General features: G+C 49.1%; 2 protein-coding genes across 2 annotated transcripts; both read left to right on the top strand.

Annotated features, from left to right (window-relative positions):
* Window positions 1-1072: 1072 nt before the first annotated feature.
* RABL3 (RAB, member of RAS oncogene family like 3) lies at window positions 1073-4873 on the top strand. The gene is made up of 8 exons (XM_053456972.1): window positions 1073-1138; window positions 1628-1719; window positions 2688-2817; window positions 3086-3200; window positions 3399-3549; window positions 3735-3806; window positions 4257-4295; window positions 4754-4873. Exons 1-8 carry the CDS (start codon window positions 1093-1095, stop codon window positions 4817-4819), a joined length of 711 nt encoding a protein of 236 aa, XP_053312947.1. The 5' UTR covers window positions 1073-1092; the 3' UTR covers window positions 4820-4873.
* Window positions 4874-6631: 1758 nt separating this feature from the next.
* HGD (homogentisate 1,2-dioxygenase) lies at window positions 6632-22463 on the top strand. The gene is made up of 14 exons (XM_053455202.1): window positions 6632-7045; window positions 10658-10729; window positions 11213-11301; window positions 14666-14771; window positions 15677-15736; window positions 16981-17072; window positions 17370-17404; window positions 18125-18204; window positions 18765-18864; window positions 19700-19824; window positions 19930-20034; window positions 20645-20771; window positions 21069-21250; window positions 21558-22463. The coding sequence occupies exons 1-14, from the start codon at window positions 7031-7033 to the stop codon at window positions 21699-21701; spliced, it is 1332 nt and encodes a 443-aa protein (XP_053311177.1). The 5' UTR covers window positions 6632-7030; the 3' UTR covers window positions 21702-22463.
* The last annotated feature ends 856 nt before the right edge of the window (window positions 22464-23319 follow it).

Below are 23319 nucleotides of genomic sequence, written 5' to 3'. Positions count from 1 at the left end.
TTGACCCCAGGTAACGCCCCCAACCCCTTCTTAGCCTAAAGGTAACATATTTTATAAACAACGTAATTACTCGCGTCATGATATAAGGTACATCGGTCTATATCGTTAGATCCCCAATTAATTTTATTGTAAGAGATCACCCGCCGTTACCAGCGACACGGAACGAGGGGAACGTTTAACGGCTGCCCCTGTTCTGCTACGTAATGCGGGCAAAGAGTGGCACCCAAGTCCACATTTTGCCCCAAAGGGCCACAGAGAGGACAACCATGTTACATTTACATATATAAAGGCATAAAATCCAGTGATTCTTACTTAAAAGCTTAGATTAGGCATTCATTAGATCACACAGCCAGCAGCTATTCGCACATATATAATGCACTGTACTGACTCCCACAACTCTCAGCCAGCTAAGGGGTATCAGTGAGCATTCTAAGTAATGGCTGCCTTTCTTTCTCTGCTTAGATACTTTTTTCTCGTTGTACCGCGCTGCAGCGCATGCTGGCGCCATATTAATGCCCCCTGGGATGCTGTTAGACGTTGCTAGCACATATTTTCCCTCGGCATGGCCACTAATACCCCCATAGCTCCTCCACTCACCCCTCACTCTCAGTTCGCAATGCTGGCCACACTGAACTGCGTCACCACCTATAGGAAGCGCATTCTAATGACGTAACGGCGCACGGCCGCCATATTGGATTCGGCAATGTTACCCAAACCGTGACAGGAACCCGCCTCGGTTTATTGATACTTCTCCCAGTTATCAAGCTCTAACTGGGCGAGTCGCAAACAATATGGTGTGAGAGGCCTGGTGTATTCATACCGAATACAATTCTATAGCTCCGCTTCAGAAGCTCAACTGCCAGCATTAAACATGGCCGCCGTACTAAATGCGTTTCAGGGTGAAACGCAAAGCGCTAGCTGTGACCGTCGGCCTTCCTACAGGCCTATAGAGTGATAACTCGTGTGAGCCAATTAAGGCAGCGCTTTCAGGAGACAGCCAATGGAGAGCTGGCATAGAGGAGGTTGCCTCGGTAACCGGAAGTTAGCAGGTGGTTGTGACAATGTGGAAGGGGCAGGTGACTGCTGGCTGATATGGCGTCACTGGACAGGGTAAAAGTGCTGGTGCTGGGGGATTCAGGTGAGCCGGGGGAGCCCAGAGCCCGAGGGGATCATAGAACCCGGAACCCGCCGGCAGATCGGCCCCATCCGGCCCCCGTCTAGTCGCCCGTCTCTCCTGCTGTAACGACTCAAACCTTAATCAGTCGTTGGTCTCGTCTTAGATTCAGGAGCCGTATGTCTATCCCATGCATGTTTATTCCCCTCACTGTATTTCCCTCTACCACCTCTGCTGGGAGACTGTTCCACTTACTTAGATTTAGGAGCCGTATGCCTATTGCATTGTCTGCAAGTCCTCAGAAATAACTACCCCCAGTCCATCTCCTGTGTTGTTGCTGACAGAACTGCTCGCCCCTCCCTGGGGTATTATTTCTTACTGATTGCATATAGGTGACATCTCCTGCCCCTCCCGGTCTAGCAGGCTGCACATCGCGTGTTATTTACTGCAGCTTAGAAGCTGCCACCTGATTGTTAACGCTCGCGATTCACGCGGCTGCCGTTTCGTTCGCAGGAGTCGGGAAATCCTCCCTCGTTCACCTGCTGTGCCAGAACCAAGTCCTGGGGAATCCGTCCTGGACGGTCGGCTGCTCCGTGGACGTCCGGGTGAGTGTGAGCACTCGCTCGCTGAGCCGGGGGGAAGGAATATTTATTGACACCGAACTTCTTACCGGCGCGCCGTCCGTCCCAGCGATGGGCAACCTGTGGCCGGCGGGAGCGCAGAGTCTTCTCTTCCTCTGTTTCCCTGCCTCCTCGCGAAGCGCGCCGGGATATGATGATGTCTCTCTCTCTGTCTGTCTCTCTCTCTGTCTGTCTGTCTCTCGCGCTCTCTCTGTCTGTCTCTCTCGCTCTCTCTGTCTGTCTCTCTCGCTCTCTCTGTCTGTCTCTCTCGCTCTCTCTGTCTGTCTCTCTCGCTCTCTCTGTCTGTCTCTCTCGCTCTCTCTGTCTGTCTCTCTCGCTCTCTCTGTCTGTCTCTCTCGCTCTCTCTGTCTGTCTCTCTCGCTCTCTCTGTCTGTCTCTCGCTCTCTCTGTCTGTCTCTCGCTCTCTCTGTCTGTCTCTCGCTCTCTCTGTCTGTCTCTCGCTCTCTCTGTCTGTCTCTCGCTCTCTCTGTCTGTCTCTCTCGCTCTCTCTGTCTGTCTCTCTCGCTCTCTCTGTCTGTCTCTCTCGCTCTCTCTGTCTGTCTGTCTCTCGCTCTGTCTGTCTGTCTCTCGCTCTGTCTGTCTGTCTCTCGCTCTCTCTGTCTGTCTCGCTCGCTCTCTCTGTCTGTCTCGCTCGCTCTCTCTGTCTGTCTCGCTCGCTCTCTCTGTCTGTCTCTCTCGCTCTCTCTCTCTGTCTGTCTCGCTCTCTCTCTCTGTCTGTCTCGCTCTCTCTCTCTGTCTGTCTGTCTCGCTCGCTCTCTCTGTCTGGCTCGCTCTCTCTGTCTGTCTCGCTCGCTCTCTCTGTCTGTCTGTCTCTCGCTCGCTCTCTCTGTCTGTCTCGCTCGCTCTCTCTGTCTGTCTCGCTCGCTCTCTCTCTCTGTCTGTCCGTCTGTCTCTGTGGAATCGTCACGTCTTGCCCTCCCGTTATTTTTCAGCTGCATGAATACAGGGAAGGGACCCCGGAGGAAAAGACCTACTACACAGAGCTGTGGGACGTGGGGGGCTCGGTGGGCAGCGCCAGCAGCGTGAAGAGCACGAGGGCCGTGTTTTACAACTCTGTCAACGGTGAGTCTTGGCCCCCGGACTGCGGCATCCCGCCCACGCGGAGCTAAGGGGGGTCCGCGTCCGACAGGAGCACGAGGGGCCGCTCCGTAAACCACCGGGCGCCGTCCGTATTCTAGCTGCAGTCCTCTGATGCTGCCGTAGAGACCCCGTCCAGAGCGGCCCTCCTTCCTATATGCTGGCGTCCCCCGCCGGGAATCTGTTTATTTTAAAGGAGCGGCCGTGACGTCGTTACTTTTTAATTGTATTCGTTGCATGAACCTCCTTCCAGGGATCGTCCTCGTCCACGATCTGACCAACAAGAAGTCCTCCCAGAATCTGTACCGCTGGTCGCTGGAGGCGCTAAACAGAGACGCGCAGCCAAGCGGGGTCCTGGTGACCAACGGGTGAGTGCTCACTGTGCCGAGTGCCGTCTCAGCCGCAGCGGGTCTTCTGATTGGCCGAGTGATGGATGGCGGTACCTTAAATACAATATTTTATCTGCTGGGGGGGGGCAATGGAGATTTCTGTTAATTTTCGATTTATTTTGGGCCCCGATCGGTGGATTTGTGCCCCGCATGTCACTTATTCCTCCCCGTTTCCAGGGACTACGACCGCGAGCAGTTTGCAGATAACCAAATCCCGCTTCTGGTCATCGGGACCAAATTGGACCAAATCCCAGAAACCAAACGCAACGAGGTCCTGACCCGCACCGCGTTCCTGGCCGAGGATTTCAACGCCGAGGAGATCAATCTGGTGAGTTTCTTTTTCTGTGTATTACAGGGTTATTAGAATTCGGATTTCTCGGAGGAAAGCGATCCGGGGTTTATTCACTGATCCTGAGTGATGATTTTGTGTTTTTGCCCCCTCTCGTCGTGTTTTCGCACATATTGGGGGGGTCACCGTTATACTCGGGGATAACTCCCGCTCTCTCCCCCCAGGACTGCACCAACACGCGCTACCTGGCTGCCGGCTCGTCCAATGCGGTCAAACTCAGCAGGTTTTTCGACAAGGTAACGGTCACCTGGATAGCGTTCCATATAAATGTCTGCGTTGCCATAGATACGGATAGTTTACCTAATATCTTTAGAAAGTGCTTTTCTGAATACTGTGTGTTCAATCCAATAGATTGCAAGCTCCCGGGACCCTCTTCTCCTTCTGCCCCTGTGTGTTTTAATGTCGTTTTCATTTCTCTCTGCCCTGTTGCAACAGCGCTACGGAATCTGCGGGCGCCATATAAATAGATGGAGTAAGCGTCGCGTCAGCGTGGCCGCCGTGTTGCTTTTGCGTCCTGAGGGATTATAAACTGGTGCGCTGAAATATTATTATTATTATCGCGGAGCCTCAGACGCAGAGACTTTTATTCTATTTTATTTATTATATTTTGTAATTTCTTTTTATTAATTTATTCGTTAAACGTTATTTTCTTCTTCACCGATCTGTTCTTCTCGTTCTGTTTCCAGGTGATTGAGAAGAGATACTTCTCGCGAGATTCAAATCCGGTACGGATCCGTCTAATATGTTTTTATGTTTTTATATCGGTAACTTCCGCACGTTTTTAGTGATTTTCCCTCCGTGGGACCTGCTGTCCCGCTCTGGATTCCGGTTCTTTCTGTTCACTCCTGATCATACGGGGTTAAAACCGGATGAAATCAAGGATGGCATCGCCCAGAAACAAACATGACAGGGGTGCAGCGACAGTTATCCTATTTCTCTTGGAACCGTTACGTTTTTTAGTTTTGCTGAGAGGGTGGTAAATAAGTGGAACAGCCTCCCAGCAGAAGTGGTAGAGGGTAATACAGTGAGGGGATTAAACATGCATGGGGTAGGCATATGCCTCCTGAGATGAGACCAACGACTGATTAAGGTTTGAGCAGGAAAAATGTGCGATTAGATGGGGGCCGAATGGGGCCGATCTGCTGGCAGTTGCTCTTTTTACCGTTTCTTTTCTCGCCCGCAGCTCTCGGGATTCTCTGAGCGGAAGCGTTTTGGAGGAGGATCGTTTAAAAGTTTTCACGCTGACTGAGGCAGAGTCTCTGCGCCGCCGGACGCAACCGCTGGCTCATCTGGACGTTGCCGGGTCTCCCGCTAGACTCCAGAATCGGGCAGCACTGTCTGCGGTTTTACTCGGGCCGCGCTGGGAACGTGCGATGATCAGAAGTCCCAGCCGAATCCCGGACAGCTGGGACAGTCTGGAACTGCCACGGGAAACGAGCTCTTACCCTCTCAACGGCAGACGGATCGCTGCATTACTGACCCATTATTCACTAAACCGGCCCCAGAACGCAGCCGTTCGGCCCCAGCACTCGCCGATGTTTTCCCGCTCTCTGTTTGGCGCGTGTTGGGATCTCCTCCTGCTTGGCTCCTTGTAATTAGAGATAAAGTAGAGAGACCCCTTTCTGCTCCCAGACGCAGCGGGGGGGGATGAGAACGATGCTTAGCAGACATGGCAGGTGATAAGGTGTCCGGCTCTGGCCATCAGATGGATCCGGGACGAGCGGGGGGGCGTGTAACGGTGTGGAGAAGGAAGGGGCGGCCTGCGGGGGTAAAAACTGAGCCGCTGGGAGGAAGGTTAAAACCAGTGAGAGCTGCTAATGAGCTGGGGGCCTCGTGGCCCTCAAACCAACATGAGAGCAGAGAGGGCAGGTCTGGGGTATGGAGTTGGCGGGAGGATTGATCGGAGGGCAGATTTGGGGGCGCGTGGGGTGCAGCAATGAGCGGCCTTTCCTCCGGGGGCTGGGGCGTTGATGAATGGGATGGCGGACGGGGCTCAGGGGGTCCTGAAGATGATCCTCCGTGCTGGAAACTCGGAAGTCTCGCTGGCCGCGCGGCCGTTCCGGACGCCTCTGATGTCCCGGCTTATAATGCGATCGCAATGCAAGGAATGTTTTAGAGTCAATAAAGCGTAGAAACGGATAATCCCAGATTATTATATAATACAGCGGCTTTTATAAACACAACGGGGGGGGGGGCGTTCCTGTAAACCAAGCACAGCGTGTCCAATAAAATAACACGAAATGGATCAGAGATCCAGCACAGACGGGGTTAATGCTGTAAATGATTATTGTAGCTGGAAACGCCGTACAGAGGCCCTTTATCACTCCCATCACTCCTGTGTTCCAATGGCCCTTTATCACTCCCATCACTCCCGTGTACCAATGGCCCTTTATCACTCCCATCACTCCTGGGTTCCAATGGCCCTTTATCACTCCCATCACTCCTGGGTTCCAATGGCCCTTTATCACTCCCATCACTCCTGTGTTCCAATGGCCCTTTATCACTCCCATCACTCCTGTGTTCCAATGGCCCTTTATCACTCCCATCACTCCTGTGTTCCAACGGCCCTTTATCACTCCTGTGTTCCAATGGCCCTTTATCACTCCCATCACTCCTGCGTTCCAACGGCCCTTTATCACTCCCATCACTCCTATGTCCCAATGGCCCTTTATCACTCCCATTACTCCTGTGTTCCAATGGCCCTTTATCACTCCCATTACTCCTGTGTTCCAATGGCCCTTTATCACTCCCATCACTCCTGCGTTCCAATGGCCCTTTATCACTCCCATCACATAAAATTAGATTTTCCAATACGTGACGAATTCCACGAGATCTCTGGGGCTGTTTCTGCCGCAGGCTCGGGGAGATATTGGGTAAAATCGCCTGCGGAGGGGGGGCACATTAATTACCTCCACCCAGTAACCGCTACATCTGTGAGCTGCAGGGGTTGCATCCTGTGCGCTGTCCCTGATCCGGTTTTACCACCGAAGTTCCTCTTTAACCCTTAGTTTTCCAAGCAGTGTACTGACAGCATCTTTCTGCCCCGGTTCCCTCGGTTCTGCCCCAATTTAGCAGCCCGACAGGTAGTGCGGATGTGCCTTTGCCACCCAGGGTCTGTCTACTAGTTTGCCAAGCAGACCTTTGCAGGATTAATCTCTCACTATATTAGCCTCTGCCACTTCTGCTGGGAGGCTGTTCCAGTTATCCCCCACCCTCTCAGTAAAGTAAAACGTCCTTGCGTGACACCGAAGCCTCTGACCTTTTAGTTTTAGATGCTGGCCTCCTGTCTGTGTGTTTGTTTTAGGCTTTTGTGTATGCGGGGTGTGCGTCGGCCCCTTGGACGGCCCGTGTCGCTGCAGATTGTGCAAGAGGTCTGCGTGTAATTAAATCCACATTGAGTTACAGTTTAAATCTCCTGCAAACCTCTGAACGGCTGCAGAGCATCTAACTTCCAGCGGAGATGGCAGAGCTGAGGGTGAGTGTTAAATCGGGACAGAGAGAGGAGACGGGGGGGGCAGGGGGGCTTTAAAGAAAGAAAATGCTAAAAATATTTCCGCTAAAAATGGTGAATTTTCTGAAAATGCAGAAAATGTTAAAGATTCTCAACCAAAGTCTGACCGAAGATAACTTCTAGAGAGGGTCCCAGAGACCCCCAGAGGTCCGGAATACCAACAGGGGGGGGACCCGCAATCAGATCGGCCCCATCCGGCCCCCGTCTAGTCCCCCCGTTTCTCCTGCTGTAACGACTCAAACCTTAATCAGTCGTTGGTCTCGTCTTAGATTCAGGAGCCGTATGTCTATCCCATGCATGTTTAATCCCCTCACTGTATTACCCTCTACCACCTCTGCTTGGAGGCTGTTACACTTATCCATCCCCCTCTCAGCAAAGTAAAACTTCCTTCCGTTCCATCTCAGCCCCTGACTCTCTGCTGTTAGATTCTGGTCTCTTCCCTCCTGTCCTTTGTTAAATCCCTTTTAGAGTGTAAGCTCCTGCGATCAGGCTCCCTGTCCTGCTGTATGATTTATGGGTATGGAGTATCTTCCTTCTCCGTTCGGTCCGATATATCGGTGACTTGTAGCCCCCGAGCCGGATATAAAACCTAACCGTGAAACCTTCGAGGTGCAAATGAGGGGCAACAGGAGGCTCAGTGAAAAAAAGATTAAACCTGAATAACTCACCTGTGTTCAAGCAGGAATAGCTATAACGCCTACTTTGGGACATAGAGAGCCGTATGCCTTTCCTTTGCCTGATTGTTATCCGATGGATTAGCGTGCATGCGCAGTCTGACTGTATGATCAGGTTCCAGCGTGTATAGAGCAATAGTCTGACTGTATGATCAGGTTCCAGCGTATGTATAGAGCAATAGTCTGCATGCAGCGTATGATCAGGGCACACAGCAGCGGTGGGGCATTTGGGATCTTGGGATTTTGCCCCGTGTCTCATTAGTTACCCCAGACGCTGGATGTATCGGCGCAGAGTACATCGTGGGCTGCGGTGTTTATATTACGTATCATATATATATATACTGTCTGCAGAGCATTTCACCTCTGGCGATGCAGGATATCGTTATAATTGGGTAGAAGGCATTGAGCCCGGGCCCCTGCCGGCTCTCGCCGGTGACCTTGGGACCCCGCCGGTTCTGGTTGGACTTTGGCTGCCAGAGGTTGACAGGGGTGGGGGGTGGGGGGTGGGACGAGGTGGGCGTGCTCTCCTCAGCCAATCACAGCCCGTTCTGCTGCATCTGCCCAGCTGTTCCGCCACATGGAAGCTTGCAATCTACGGACTTCAAAGCGGAGCCGGGTTAACCCTTCCCTCTCCCGCTTACTGTACGTTTCATACAATGCTTTATTCTTCACACATACATGCGCTACGTACATGTAACACGCAGACGCGGACCGGCAAGCTGGCACACGGCAAATGCCTGGCGGGCCGCTGGGCGACATCACCCGGTACACACGTGATACAGGCTGTACATACAGCTACTCGCTCTATACATACGCTGCAGCCCGATTATAAAGACTGTACATGCAGCTACTCGCTCTATACATACGCTGCAGCCTGATCATACAGACTGTACATGCAGCTACTCGCTCTATACATACGCTGCAGCCCCATCATACAGACTGTACATGCAGCTACTCGCTCCATACATACGCTGCAGCCCCATCATATAGACTGTACATGCAGCTACTCGCTCTATACATACGCTGCAGCCTGATCATACAGACTGTACATGCGGCTACTCGCTCTATACATACGCTGCAGCCTGATCATACAGACTGTACATGCGGCTACTCGCTCTATACATGCGCTGCAGCCCGATCATACAGGCTGTGCATGCAGCTACTCGCTCTATACATACGCTGCAGCCTGATCATACAGACTGTACATGCAGCTACTCGCTCTATACATACGCTGCCGCCCGATCATACAGACTGTACATAGAGATTCTTGCATTAAATGGCAGGTAATACTGAATGTTAATTAAAGGGTTAATTACCGTGACGTTATTTTTTATAAGTGTTTAATTAGATTGCGCTTCGGGGAGGAGACCGCCGAGGGTTCTGGTGCCATTTATAAATAAATCATTGTGATTGTGAGGATCCAGCGTTGCCGGCTCGGGGAAAGGTCGCCCAGCGCTGGGTAACTGGCAGGGGCAAGAGAGAGGCCCGGATACCCCGCTGAATATTTCACAGCCGACCCGGGGCACGAGCGCCAACAAACAAAATGTCACAAAGAACAGACAACCAGACACATAACACATAACCAACGTGTCAGGCCACCTCCGCTGGGTCAGCTACTCCCATCAATCTCAGCCGACATCTGCCTCGCCCCTCATAGGAGACCAGCGGACACCGAGACGTCATTTTATTATTATTGCGAAATAACATCACAATACCAGGGGCAGAAAGCTGTGGGGGCAACAAACACCATCATTAAAAAGGGACCCCCGACGTGTTTTATTCCTCGTATCAGATAAATAATACCGTCCCGTAAATATTCCGCTGTTTACTTTTTTACCCCAGTTGTAGTTTTTTGCCCCATACTATAAAGTTTTCAGGCAGCTGCGTATCAGCCGTTTGTATGATTCTCGCTCTGTTATCTGACCCCCGATCTACTAAACCCCCCGACTCCTTATCATATGGGGGTTATATTACTGTATACAGCGCTGGGGGTTATATTACTGTATATAGCGCTGGGGGTTATATTACTGTATACAGCGCTGGGGGTTATATTAATGTATACAGCGCTGGGGGTTATACTGTATACAGCGCTGTACTGCCTGTATGTATCACTGTGCGCATGTACAGTGCCGGAGGAATACACAACTGCAAAATATGCATTGCTCACCCCTCTGGCACACAAAGGGTTCATTGCCCCCCCCTTGCCCCGGAAATGGGTCCCAGATGGAATCCCAAACTCCAGCTGATACATTGTGACTCGGCAAGATTCCGCGGCGCCCGTTATCGATCTATACAGCGGCTGCTCGCTGCATACCCTCTGACCCCCTGAGGGACCTGCAGCCGTGTTCCGGGGGGCAAAATGTAACCCCTCGGTAGATGGAGTCTTTAGTTTCATCTGAAGAAGAGACCACTGAGGTGTAGAAAGTTTATGTGATTCTCTATTATTTGGGCCAATACGTCCAGGTAATGGTGAAATATCCAGGTTCCGGGGTTTTTATGTCGCAGGGTGGGCCCCTATCAGACGCGCACAGGGGGCAGGATGTGGCTCCCAAGGGCTTTTCTGTGGCCCTAAATATTCAGGGTTCTGGGGTCTTCTCCCAACCGACACGTTTACTGATACTGAGCGTTTGGGGTCCGCTTGAGGGCCGCGCGCTTGGTAATTATGGGGGGGTTATATAAGAGCTTCCGCACCCCGATAAATATATACCCCATAAACCTCTAGGATTAATACCCCGGTGCAACGGGAAATACCCCGGTTTTATTGCCTTAATGAAAATAGTTTTCGCATAAAATGTCATTTGTTGTGCGAATTCTGCCCCAGAGGTGCTCGGGGGGTAGATTTGGGGGCCGGGGGGCACAGTAGGGCCGTCTTGTTGAATGACCTTCTCTCTCTGTTCTCCAGTACCTGTCTGGATTCGGGAACGAGTTCTCTTCAGAGGATCCTCGCTGCCCCGGAGCGTTACCCGAGGGGCAGGTATGTTCACCCCAGACGGTCATATTTGCCCTATTTTTACCTCTACCCCCTCTGCTGAAAGGCAGATCCGTGTGGTAACCTCTGCCAAGCATCCTCTGCCTCCAGCTCCCCAGACAAACGATGAAGAGATTTCTGATGGTTTTATCACCAAAAATTCCTCCTCTGACCCAGAGACAAATATTAACCCTTTAACTTCCCATTACACAGAGCCTTATGGAATCCATGACTGTGTTCAAGCAGGGATTCCAGCTGTGATAAAGCAGAGGAGAATATGAAGGGGTCGCCACCAGACTGTGAGACCCCAAGAATCTGCCCCTTCACCCCCAGGCTGGGGTCAACAGCCCTGAAAATCTGCCTATTCACATTAGTCCATTTGGGGTAAAAACCCTGAGAATCTGCCCATTAACCCCCCAGACCCTGGTGAACAAGAAACGGAGCAGCAAAGTCCCGACTTTAATTAATATTTAATCTTTTTAAATCTAGAACAATCCTCAGGTCTGTCCGTACGGCCTCTACGCCGAGCAGCTGTCCGGATCTGCCTTCACCTGCCCCCGATCCGCCAACAAGCGGAGGTAATTTCACTCGCCTGCGTCAGAAAGGATTTTATATTTTAAAATGTACTTCCAGGAACCTAAATATCATTATTATTATTATTATTATTATTATCATTATTATTATTATATTATTATTATTATTATTATTATTATTATATTATTATTATTATATTATTATTATTATTATTATTATTATTATATTATTATTATTATTATATTATTATTATCATTATTATTATTATTATTATATTATTATTATTATTATTTTATTATTATATTATTATTATTATTATTATTATTAGTGTTATTATTAGTAGTAGTATGTTTGTAATTAATTTTATTATTATTGTTATTAGATTCTAGAATGCAGGAACTTTGTGTATTTATTTTACCAGATCTCACCCTTTAGCAAAATGATTGACATCAAACTATCCATAAAATCCAGAAAAAACATTCCTCTCCTCAAACACAACCCCTAGCGCTGTATAAAGTAATATAACCCCCCCAGCGCTGTATACAGTAATATAACCCCCCAGCGCTGTATACAGTAATATAACCCCCAGCGCTGTATACAGTAATATAACCCCCCCAGCGCTGTATACAGTAATATAACCCCCCAGCGCTGTATACAGTAATATAACCCCCCCAGCGCTGTATACAGTAATATAACCCCCCCAGCGCTGTATACAGTAATATAACCCCCCAGCACTGTATACAGTAATATACCCCCCCAGCACTGTATGCAGTAATATAACCCCCCAGCGCTGTATACAGTAATATAACCCCCAGCACTGTATACAGTAATATAACCCCCAGCGCTGTATACAGTAATATAACCCCCCAGCGCTGTATACAGTAATATAACCCCCCCAGCGCTGTATACAGTAATATAACCCTCCCAGCGCTGTATAAAGTAATATAACCCCCCCAGCGCTGTATAAAGTAATATAACCCCCCAGCGCTGTATAAAGTAATATAACCCCCCCAGCGGTATATACAGTAATATAACCCCCAGCGCTGTATACAGTAATATAACCCCCAGCGCTGTATAAAGTAATATAACCCCCAGCCCTGTATACAGTAATATAACCCCCCACGCTGTATACAGTAATATAACCCCCCAGCGCTGTATACAGTAATATAACCCCAGCACTGTATACAGTAATATAACCCCCAGCGCTGTATACAGTAATATAACCCCCAGCGCTGTATACAGTAATATAACCCCCCAGCGCTGTATACAGTAATATAACCCCCAGCACTGTATACAGTAATATAACCCCCCAGCGCTGTATACAGTAATATAACCCCCCCAGCGCTGTATAAAGTAATATACCCCCCAGCACTGTATACAGTAATATAACCCCCAGCATTGTATACAGTAATATAACCCCCAGCGCTGTATACAGTAATATAACCCCCAGCACTGTATACAGTAATATAACCCCCAGCGCTGTATACAGTAATATAACCCCCAGCGCTGTATACAGTAATATAACCCCCCGGTGCTGTATACAGTAATATAACCCCCAGCACTGTATACAGTAATATAACCCCCAGCTCTGTATACAGTAATATAACCCCCCAGCACTGTATACAGTAATATAACCCCCAGCACTGTATAAGTAATATAACCCCCCAGCGCTGTATACAGTAATATAACCCCCCAGCGCTGTATACAGTAATATAACCCCCCAGCGCTATATACAGTAATATAACCCCCCAGCGCTATATACAGTAATATAACCCCCCAGCGCTATATACAGTAATATAACCCCCCAGCACTGTATACAGTAATATAACCCCCCAGCGCTGTATACAGTAATATAACCCCCCAGCGCTGTATACAGTAATATAACCCCCAGCGCTGTATACAGTAATATAACCCCCCAGCACTGTATACAGTAATATAACCCCCCAGCGCTGTATACAGTAATATAACCCCCCAGCGCTGTATACAGTAATATAACCCCCAGCACTGTATACAGTAATATAACCCCCAGCGCTGTATACAGTAATATAACCCCCCAGCGCTATATACAGTAATATAACCCCCCAGCGCTATATACAGTAATATAACCCCCCAGCGCTGTATACAGTAATATAACCCCCCCAGCGCTGTATACAGTAATATAACCCCCCACAGCGCTGTATACAGTAATATAACACCCCCAGCGCTGTATACAGTAATATAACACCCCCAGCGCTGTATACAGTAATATAACCCCCCCAGCGCTGTATACAGTAATATAACCCCCCAGCGCTGTATACAGTAATTTAACCCCCAGCGCTGTATACAGTAATATAACCCCCAGCGCTGTATACAGTAATATAACCCCCCAGCGCTGTATACAGTAATATAACCCCCAGCGCTGTATACAGTAATTTAACCCCCAGCGCTGTATACAGTAATTTAACCCCCAGCGCTGTATACAGTAATATAACCCCCAGCGCTGTATACAGTAATATAACCCCCCAGCGCTGTATACAGTAATATAACCCCCAAGCGCTGTATACAGTAATATAACCCCCAGCGCTGTATACAGTAATATAACCCCCCAGCGCTGTATACAGTAATATAACCCCCCAGCACTGTATACAGTAATATAACCCCCCAGCGCTGTATACAGTAATATAACCCCCAGCACTGTATACAGTAATATAACCCCCAGCGCTGTATACAGTAATATAACCCCCCAGCGCTGTATACAGTAATATAACCCCCAGCGCTGTATACAGTAATATAACCCCCCAGCACTGTATACAGTAATATAACCCCCAGCGCTGTATACAGTAATATAACCCCCCAGCGCTGTATACAGTAATATAACCCCCAGCGCTGTATACAGTAATATAACCCCCCAGCACTGTATAAAGTAATATAACCCCCCCAGCGCTGTATACAGTAATATAACCCCCAGCGCTGTATACAGTAATATAACCCCCCAGCGCTGTATACAGTAATATAACCCCCAGCGCTGTATACAGTAATATAACCCCCCAGCGCTGTATACAGTAATATAACCCCCCCAGCGCTGTATACAGTAATATAACCCCCAGCGCTGTATACAGTAATATAATCCCCAGCGCTGTATACAGTAATATAACCCCCCAGCGCTGTATACAGTAATATAACCCCCCCAGCGCTGTATACAGTAATGTTGGTTGGTGACAAAAACCTGGGGTAAAAAAGAAAACAGCAAAATATTTGAAAACTTAGTTTTAATCGGATCAGAGGAATAATACATGACGGGGATCCCCTTAGAATGTAATAAATTATATTTCTTCACAACAGCCGTAGTTTGTAGACAGTAATAATCGTTTCTGCCCTTTCTGGAGTCCTGCTCCTGTACATAAATACCCCGTTACTTGCTGTTCGCAGCTGGCTCTATCGCATATTGCCCTCCGTGCGTCACAAACCATTTCAGCCTCACAAGCAGGAAAACCTGACGGACAACTGGGACGAGGTGGAACCGGACCCCAACCAGGTAATGGCCGTGTCGGGGCATGTGATGGGGTTGGTGGTGGCAGAGAGGTGGGGGGGTAAAAAACCCACTGCTTTCAACCCGTGGGAAATCTAGTAAAACCCCATCACCGGCTGGAGCCGAGGAGCCTCCGTCTGATCCGAAGTGAGTCTGGACCCAGTCACTGGGCTTCCCATTAAGCGTCAAGCTTTTGGGGCTCCGTAGGGTTTGGGAGACCCCGTGGAGAAGCAGCAGGTCTTGGTCCCGCTGATCACCTGCAGAACTTCATTCTGTTTTTTTTATGCCGGTTTAGGGGTCTTCTTCCCGAGGTGACAGCCTTTCAGGTCATGGGGATGCAGGACTCTCTTAATGGTGGATGTTGATGTCTCCAACCCCATCACCAGCTCCTTTGTTGTTGCCTTTGGGTCCGTTCACCCCCAAGAGTTACTTTGTTGCCCCTTCCTGAAGTCCATAATATTTTTTTTCTGAGGTCTCATCTGAGTTGTTTGGAGTTTCCCGGTGTTATTGAGGGCAAAAAGACCCCGGCTCTCTCCATGTAGACCTTAAATACGGCCACAGGAGCCAAACAACTCCTAAATAGGAGAACCGACCAATCAGAGGACCCTGAAAAGCCATTACATCCATTTCTGGAATCTTCCAGCTTGGTGGATGTGAACGTTCGGAATTCTGATCTGGTGAAGTTCTAAAAAAGAATTCTGTTCTATTCACCTTCGTGAGCAGAAAGAGATCCCTGAAGGTCTCCGGGCCCGGGGTCCGCGTAAAAAAACCCACCGTGGCCAGCGGCAGCAGATAGGGGGGACCATAAAACGTCACCCGGGGAGGACGGGGTAGAAGTAACGCTTTGATGAATAAGGAAATGCGGACGGAATCTCCATGAATGTTGTAACCGCTCTGTTCTCTCTCCTCAGCTGAGATGGAAAGCGTTCGAAATACCCAAGGCGGCCGAGGGGAAGGTGGACTTTGTGGCGGTAGGTGGCCGGTTCCTCTGTAACGCTTCCCGGCACGGCTTTACGTTTTATCTATCGTTAGCCCCAGCAGAGAAGACGCTCGTGCGTTGTCCTTTTACCCTCATGTTTGCGCTGGTTTTCTTAAAATAATAATAATTGAAATAATATTCTTATTAGTCAGACGCCATTTTTGATTTGGTGAACTGGAAACGGCCGCACTGGAGCCGGAGGGCGAGGTGGGTCGACCCTACCGGCGCCTGCCCTCTTTCTTGGAGGGGCATTGTTACAGGGTCACCGTACCCAAGGCTGGGACCCCCTGTTTGAGGGCCGAGGAATCACCGGTCAGTCCCTCATACGGAGCTCCTGCTATCCACGGATCAGTCAGACCACCATTCACAGTAAAACAAGAACTTTATTTACAAACACACAGAACTTTATATATAATCTCAATGCAATGTGCACCGAACCCAACCCCCAATCCCATCACTCACATCCCATCACAAATCCCATCACTCCCATCCCATCACAAATCTCATCGGTATACAGGGGATGTATCAGGTGAGGGGATTAAGGGATAGAATGGGTTCCCCCACCTGTGTTATCCCCCCTGTAGTGCGGGGGCCGGCGGGGCAGACAGGGCTGTGCTGGCTGATTAAGAGCCCCAGCCAGATAATAGGATCGTCTCCTTGAAGGCCGGAGCTGCAGCCACATTCAGTCTCTGGGGCGAATACACAATAAACACACAATATAAAATATATTATTATATTAAACTTCATACGACATATCAGCCAGCTAGCCTGGCCCTGTCACAGGCACCGAGAAGATCCAACCCTACTGTGGGCCTTCTGGGGTCGCAGCCCCAGAAGATGAAGTTTTGGGGGTCTGGTGATCTACTAATACACAATAAACAACATTATGCCTGATATTCTGGGGTAATTACAGCATCGTCTAGGTGTCGATCCCCCTGCTCTGGTGCCTTCAAAACAACCCCAACAGCAATGAAACGTTCGAAGTGTTAGTGATGGCGTGAAACGTGAAACGTGCTCTGAATCATCCGCCTGGGAGCATCGGAGTAGATCCCAGGGGCAGATTAACCATGAGGCAAAAAGGGGTATTGGCCCCGGGCTCCTGATGGCAAGGGGGCCCCCACTTACTGCCCACCGATGACGTATAAATAAGTCCAATTACGTATATGTCCTATAAAAGCCCGTGCGCAGTGTGGGGTTGTTTGGCCTGCCTTAACCCTTTGTTTTCCCCGTGCGCAGGGCCTGCACACCCTCTGCGGAGCCGGGGACCCGCGGTCACGGAACGGAATCGCCATCCACATTTACACGTGCAATGCGTCGATGATTGACAGGTAACACGATTCCAGCGTCAGACCTTTATCTGTGACGACCCAAAACTGCACAAACTGCCCCAAAAATTCACGGAGGAACAGAGAAGCTCCATCTGAGACGCTGCAGCAGCAGCAGCAGAGAGAACACCCCGCGCAGGCTGAAGAAGATATCTAAGTTCTCTTGAAAGCTTGCACTCTAATTCTACGCGGTTGCCTCATTATTGGATCACCGTACCCCCCGACACTCCAGTCCGACTGTGGCGGATAACGTCTCTTCACTGAATGTATTTTTTCCCCTTTTTTTCCCCGTTTCTCTAGATGTTTTTACAATTCTGACGGGGATTTCCTGATAGGTGAGTTTAGTCTGTAATTTTTGCCCCTTTGGGGTCTTTGGGGTCACTTTTTTTTTTTTTGTATATGCTGACACCTTCCTGCCTAAGACTTTTGCACAGTGCTGTATAAACAGTATACCGGTATATATATAAAAACTGATGTGGACTACAAATCCCATCACCCTCAATCAGCCCAAGGAGGCTCATGGGACTCGTAGTCCACAAAAGCTGGCGCAATATGTATTTTCTCCCTAGATTTATGGTATTAACCCCTTCTTATCTGTGACCTACCTTGCATTAAGCTCTGCACCGTCACCAACACGTGCTGCGTGTGCGATCTACACATATGTCCCGCCGCGTGCACTCGTTTTGGTGTAAATGGAAAATGACAAAGAAACCCAGACCGTCATCGTTGGCTTTGAGTAACTTTTACAATAACGTTTCCTGTAAGTAAGGCCCTCCGGACAGCCCTGCGTTTTGAATGCCACGGCCGGTTGTGTCGCCCTCCAGTGTCGGCTTCCAGCACTTACAGCTTTGTGTAAAACTTTAATTTTTGCTGGGAAGGCTGAATTGTCATGTGACACCATAGCAGGCACTGATTGGCTGTCTCCTGGGCTTTCCTTATGATAGGAAACCTTCCAAAGAAAGAATAAAACTGAAAAGCATTTCCTTTGCCTCGTTCTACAAACTATTCTTTCCGAGATGCCCCTCACAGCTCCTGTGTCTGTTTTTCCCCCCCAGTGCCGCAGCAGGGAAAGCTCCTGATCACAACCGAGTTCGGAAAGATGCTGGTGGAACCCAACGAGATCTGTGTCATACAGGTAGCCTTGCCACGGCCCACATCCCAGGGCCAAAGGGCCACAGGGGCCCCTATGCATGGAATAAACATGCAGTATCTGCTGCCCGGTATTGTGGGCTCCAGAACCGCCGCTCCTTCCACGTATAATTATAATATGATACGTCCGGGGCCGGGGTATCCTGGGTCATACGTTATAACCCTTTCTATAGCCATCGTACAGCGCTGTGGAATCTGACGGCGCTATAAAAACAATAAATAATAATAATCATCATCTGCCCCGTTTCTCCTGCTGTAACGACTCAAACCTTAATCAGTCTTTGGTCTCGTCTTAGATTCCGGAGCCGTATGTCTATCCTGCGCATGTTTAATCCTCTCACTGTATTACCCTCTACCACCTCTGCTGGGAGGCCGTTCCACAGTGAAGTAATACTTTAACGTATCACAACAGCTTTTAACGTCTGATACAATGATCAAGAATTCATACATGATATACGGCAGATATAAAATGTATGTAATACAGAGCCGTGTGCCTCGGTAACCGTTCTGCCCCATGAATCGCACTAACTGCCCCTGCCTCCCCAGCAAGGGATCCGGTTCAGCGTGGAGGTTTTTGGAGAGACCCGGGGCTACATTCTAGAGGTGTATGGAGTCCACTTCGAGCTCCCGGACCTGGGGCCGATAGGTAAGTATCTGCGTGTCACAGATAAAATTATTAATTATCATTATCCTCCTTTATTTATTAACCCCTCCGTGACACCGGGGTCTCGGGACATTTTTGTATATAATTCTCCTTTCCTTGTGCACCCCCACACATTATATGTAAAGGGAGGGCTTTCTCTGTATAGTATAATAAGAACTGATAAGAAAAAAACATTTAATTTATATTCATTTACATCCCCTGCATAAAATACCCCATGGAGTTTGTTTTTAAAATTAAATGTAAGAGTAAAACCTTTTTATGTATATTTCTAACGTGGGGGGAGAGTTTTTGACTGGCGTTCAGTTTAAAGACCGCAGGGAGCTCTTTTGGAACCGGACGGTACCCCTTTTGGTGACATCTTTATTATTTTTTAATTTTATTTAATTTAAAAAAAAAAATACCCCGTTTCTCCCTCTTTTCACTTTCATCACTACTGTTGCTGGTCACAGAGTGATCAGTAAGCAGGGCTCCAGGGTACAAAAACCGTACGAGGTACTATTACGTCCTCGTCACCTAGGACTGATGATGTAACATTACATCCTATGTCACGAAGAGGTTAAACACCTACAATTTACGCATAAAGATTTTGGGGTGCTTAACACAAACATAGCTAATATACCCCAACACTTACAGACACAACAGGAGTTGAGAGCCCTGCCTGTGAGCCGCCATCCAGCCTTATGGTACTTTTATCAGCGTCAGGGCTCAGTGCCGGAGCCCCCAGTCCCACAAACATTACATTTACATTATAGAGGAAGGAGGACACTCCATAAAACTCCATGCCATGCTGTGTAGGTAAAGCTCTGCTCTGTTCTAGGGGCTAACGGACTGGCGAATCCACGGGACTTCCTTACCCCGGTGGCATGGTATGAAGACCGCACGGTGCCCGGCGGGTACTCCGTTATCAGCAAGTACCAGGGGAAGCTGTTTGTAGCCCAGCAGGTAAGCTGGCCAGGCACTCGTCTCTTTTATGTACGCCCATCCATGGAATTACCCCCACTGGGGCATCAGTAACCCACATGTGCTTTTGACGCCTTCTCATTGTAGGATTTCTCCCCGTTTAATGTGGTCGCCTGGCACGGAAATTACACTCCCTACAAGTACAACCTGGACAATTTCATGGTGATTAATTGCGTTGCGTTCGATCACGCGGTAAGTTCCCGGCGGAGTGACGCGGTGCCGTTTTACCCCAAACACTGGAGGCATTCCCAGCGGATCGTAGGAGTAAAGCGATCATTAAACGTCCCCAACAGCGCTCCATCCTGCCAGAGGGGGGCACTTTTCTAAGGGTTCTGGTTAGAGGCGTGGGTGGGGGCAGGGATTTGTGTAGCTTGGTGACGCATTTAGAAGAAGAATAATGGGGTTTATTTACCCCGTTTAATTTATTAACCCGTTCCCTGCTGTTTCTATACACATTATCGGGGCTTTTAGGGCTGTAGAACCCTGCGATCCCCTCATACCCAGCAACCATTCTGACCTCCTAGAAAAGAGGGGCATCAGGGGAGGAGAGAGGGGCATCAGGGGAGGAAAGAGGGGGCATCAGGGAGGAAAGAGGGGCAGTGGGGAATAAAGAGGGGCATCAGGGGGGGGGGAGAGGGGGATCAGGTACTTGGGGCACAAATCATCGGATTATTATTAGACCGGCTCGCATTTCATTAGGCTGCCATCGTGTTCCTGTTGGATCTGCTTTAAGCTCTTGAGCCGAGAGCTTTTATCACAGTATTCGCCATATTACCCCCGTCTGTATCTTACGTCTCTCCAGGACCCGTCTATCTTCACAGTCCTGACAGCAAAGTCTCTGCGGCCCGGGGTAGCCATCGCCGACTTCGTTATTTTTCCTCCCCGCTGGGGTGTAGCCAATCACACTTTCCGACCTCCATATTATCACAGTGAGTTCCTCTCTTGCTCTCTACGAGACTGAACACTAAAAACCGCAGCATTCCTCCGCTGATAAAATCTGATCTCTGAGCAGTTGCTTATTCTCTTTTCACTTTACCGCTTCTACTGGGTGGCTCTTCCAGGCATCCACTACTGTTATGTGCATCCACTGAGGGTTAATACAGCATGTAAAGACTGTGCTCTATTACAGCATACGATTCACGAGTAAAAATCAAGCTACGATGTAACCAAGTATTACCCCAAATGTAGTAACGCCACCTCTGACCGTCCGTATCCCTCCTTTCCAGGGAACTGCATGAGTGAGTTTATGGGTCTGATCAAGGGCCACTACGAGGCTAAAGAGGAGGGTTTCCAGCCGGGAGGCGGCAGCCTGCACAGCGCCATGACGCCACACGGGCCAGACGCAGAATGCTTCGAGAAAGCGAGCACGGCCAAGCTGGAGCCGGAGAGAGTGGCCGAGGGGACCATGGTGGGTGCAAACACATAAAAAGGTTGCATTTTAAAGTAAAATTAGATAATTTGGCTCGCACCGGCCCCGGGTATGAACAAACCACGCCATTCATCTACTAGTACCGTCCCAACATAGCAGAATAATAAATCCATAGGGGCCGGTAGTCGCAGCGTGCACGGGAGCCACGTCTTCACTACATAAACAACCTCAGCCGAGGTCAGCCAGAAAGCAAAGATGGCTGCTTCCAGGGACTCGGGTTTGTAAGGGATTTGGTTAATGTGCATGGCAGGAACCGTAAGCTTTTATATGGGTTTTTCCCCCCCAGGCCTTCATGTTTGAATCCTCGCTGAGTATGGCCGTCACCCGATGGGGTCTACAGACCTGCAATCGCCTGGACAAGGATTACTTCCAGTGCTGGGAGCCTCTGAGGAGCCATTTCCAGCCCGACCAGAAGCCTGGCGGCAAGTGAAGCAGAGCCTCGGATTAGAAGCTAAAATAAATGGTTCCGACGTATTTACCCCCAGTATGTACCCCAGCGCAGGGTATTTACAGCCCCTCTGCTTAAAATACCTTCTCCGAACGCTCGTTAGTTTACCCACAAAGTCCAGCTCTGGTCCGGAGTTCATGTAATTCATAGGCAATCTTCTGCAAACTATTACTATTATCACTATTTTCCACCCCAAATGTCAAACATTCCAAGTAAGAAATGTCACAACCATTAAGATCAATTCATCAATTCCAATTGCCTCACAGCCACTTAGACCCAACATTATCTGGGTAATTTAAAACTTGGATATGAATCGCTTTTTTTCTGCTGCTACGGCAATAAAATCTTTCAACTAATGCCCACTTACGGCGTCATATGACTACAACCAAAAATGAAGCAGCCACTGTGAAGGTCTAAGAAACGGCTTGTGATCAAAAACCAGGGTTTGGGTTTGAACGAAGCAGGTGGAGGATCCAAGAAGGATAAATGGACAGAAACATATCCCACGGGCAGATTCATAGCAACCAATAGAAATAAAGGACGGCGCGGCTGTCTGGGGCATGGTCTCCATGTTCCGCAAAGGACCTTAATTTGCTGTAGTCATGGGTTAACTGGTATTCTGGGCATGGCTTGGGCATTCTGTGTGGCTAGTGACAGGGGGGATATATTTGCCTTGGCGTTTGGAACAGCAGCTTCATACCCATTTCTTTGTAATCAACAATAAAGATCTCAGGTTCCCGGCAATCACCGTCGGGTCTCTACGCATGTTTTCCTTGCACAGTCTTTGGCAGACGGGTTTGGAAAGAACATCCACTTTTATAATCTTCATTCTAATCCCAATAACGGAGTAAATAAAAGCAAATTCACTAAAAATCACATTCCAGAGAAGCCAGCATTAACCCCATTACCAGGCAGCAGGTGCCCCAAGGACAAAAATTCAGCTACAGTAATAATTAACCCTTTCAATGGTTTTATTTCTGCCTCAACTCCATTGAGGTGCCTGGACCAGGCATTTGTGGCATCAGTGCTGGGGTTGAGTCGGGTCACACCAGGCTGGCCACCCTGCCACACACACAGGGACAGATTTGGAGGAGTACCTGATAAAAGTCAGCACTGTCCCTGAGCATGCGCAGAACATCGGTAGCCCCTGGACTAAGGTGACCGGCTACTTTATTTTAATTTAAAATAAAGCCCCTGGATGCCATTACATGTGCTGAATACCGCTGTAACCGGAGAGGTTCTTCTCACTGCAGTAAATTCATTCAGATTAATTACGTTACCCCCATCTGCCCACTCAGGCCCTAACTGTCACGCCTAAATATTTCATTTATACAAGTTACCCCCATTACGAAGGGTCAACCCCAGCGAGCTGCAGAGTCTGCCCTGTATACTGTACGATTAAGGAGGTGAGATTTCCTGAAAGCTGGCCCACTGATTTAACTATACATTATACAGGGCCTCAGCTCTTCTTGCAGGAGATGCCCCCTGGGGTCACTGAGAAGTCCGGGAGCCGGTAGCAAAGTCCCAGTTCAGAGAATAAATCAGCTGAGTACTGAGAATAATGCACCCCACGCGAAGACGCACAAAACGCAGCGAGATG

Source organism: Spea bombifrons, chromosome 2, assembly GCF_027358695.1.
Source record: "Spea bombifrons isolate aSpeBom1 chromosome 2, aSpeBom1.2.pri, whole genome shotgun sequence".
Classification (NCBI taxonomy): Eukaryota; Metazoa; Chordata; class Amphibia; order Anura; family Pelobatidae; genus Spea; species Spea bombifrons.
Note: the sequence above shows the minus strand (reverse complement) of the source record. Positions and strands in the feature narration are given on the sequence as shown.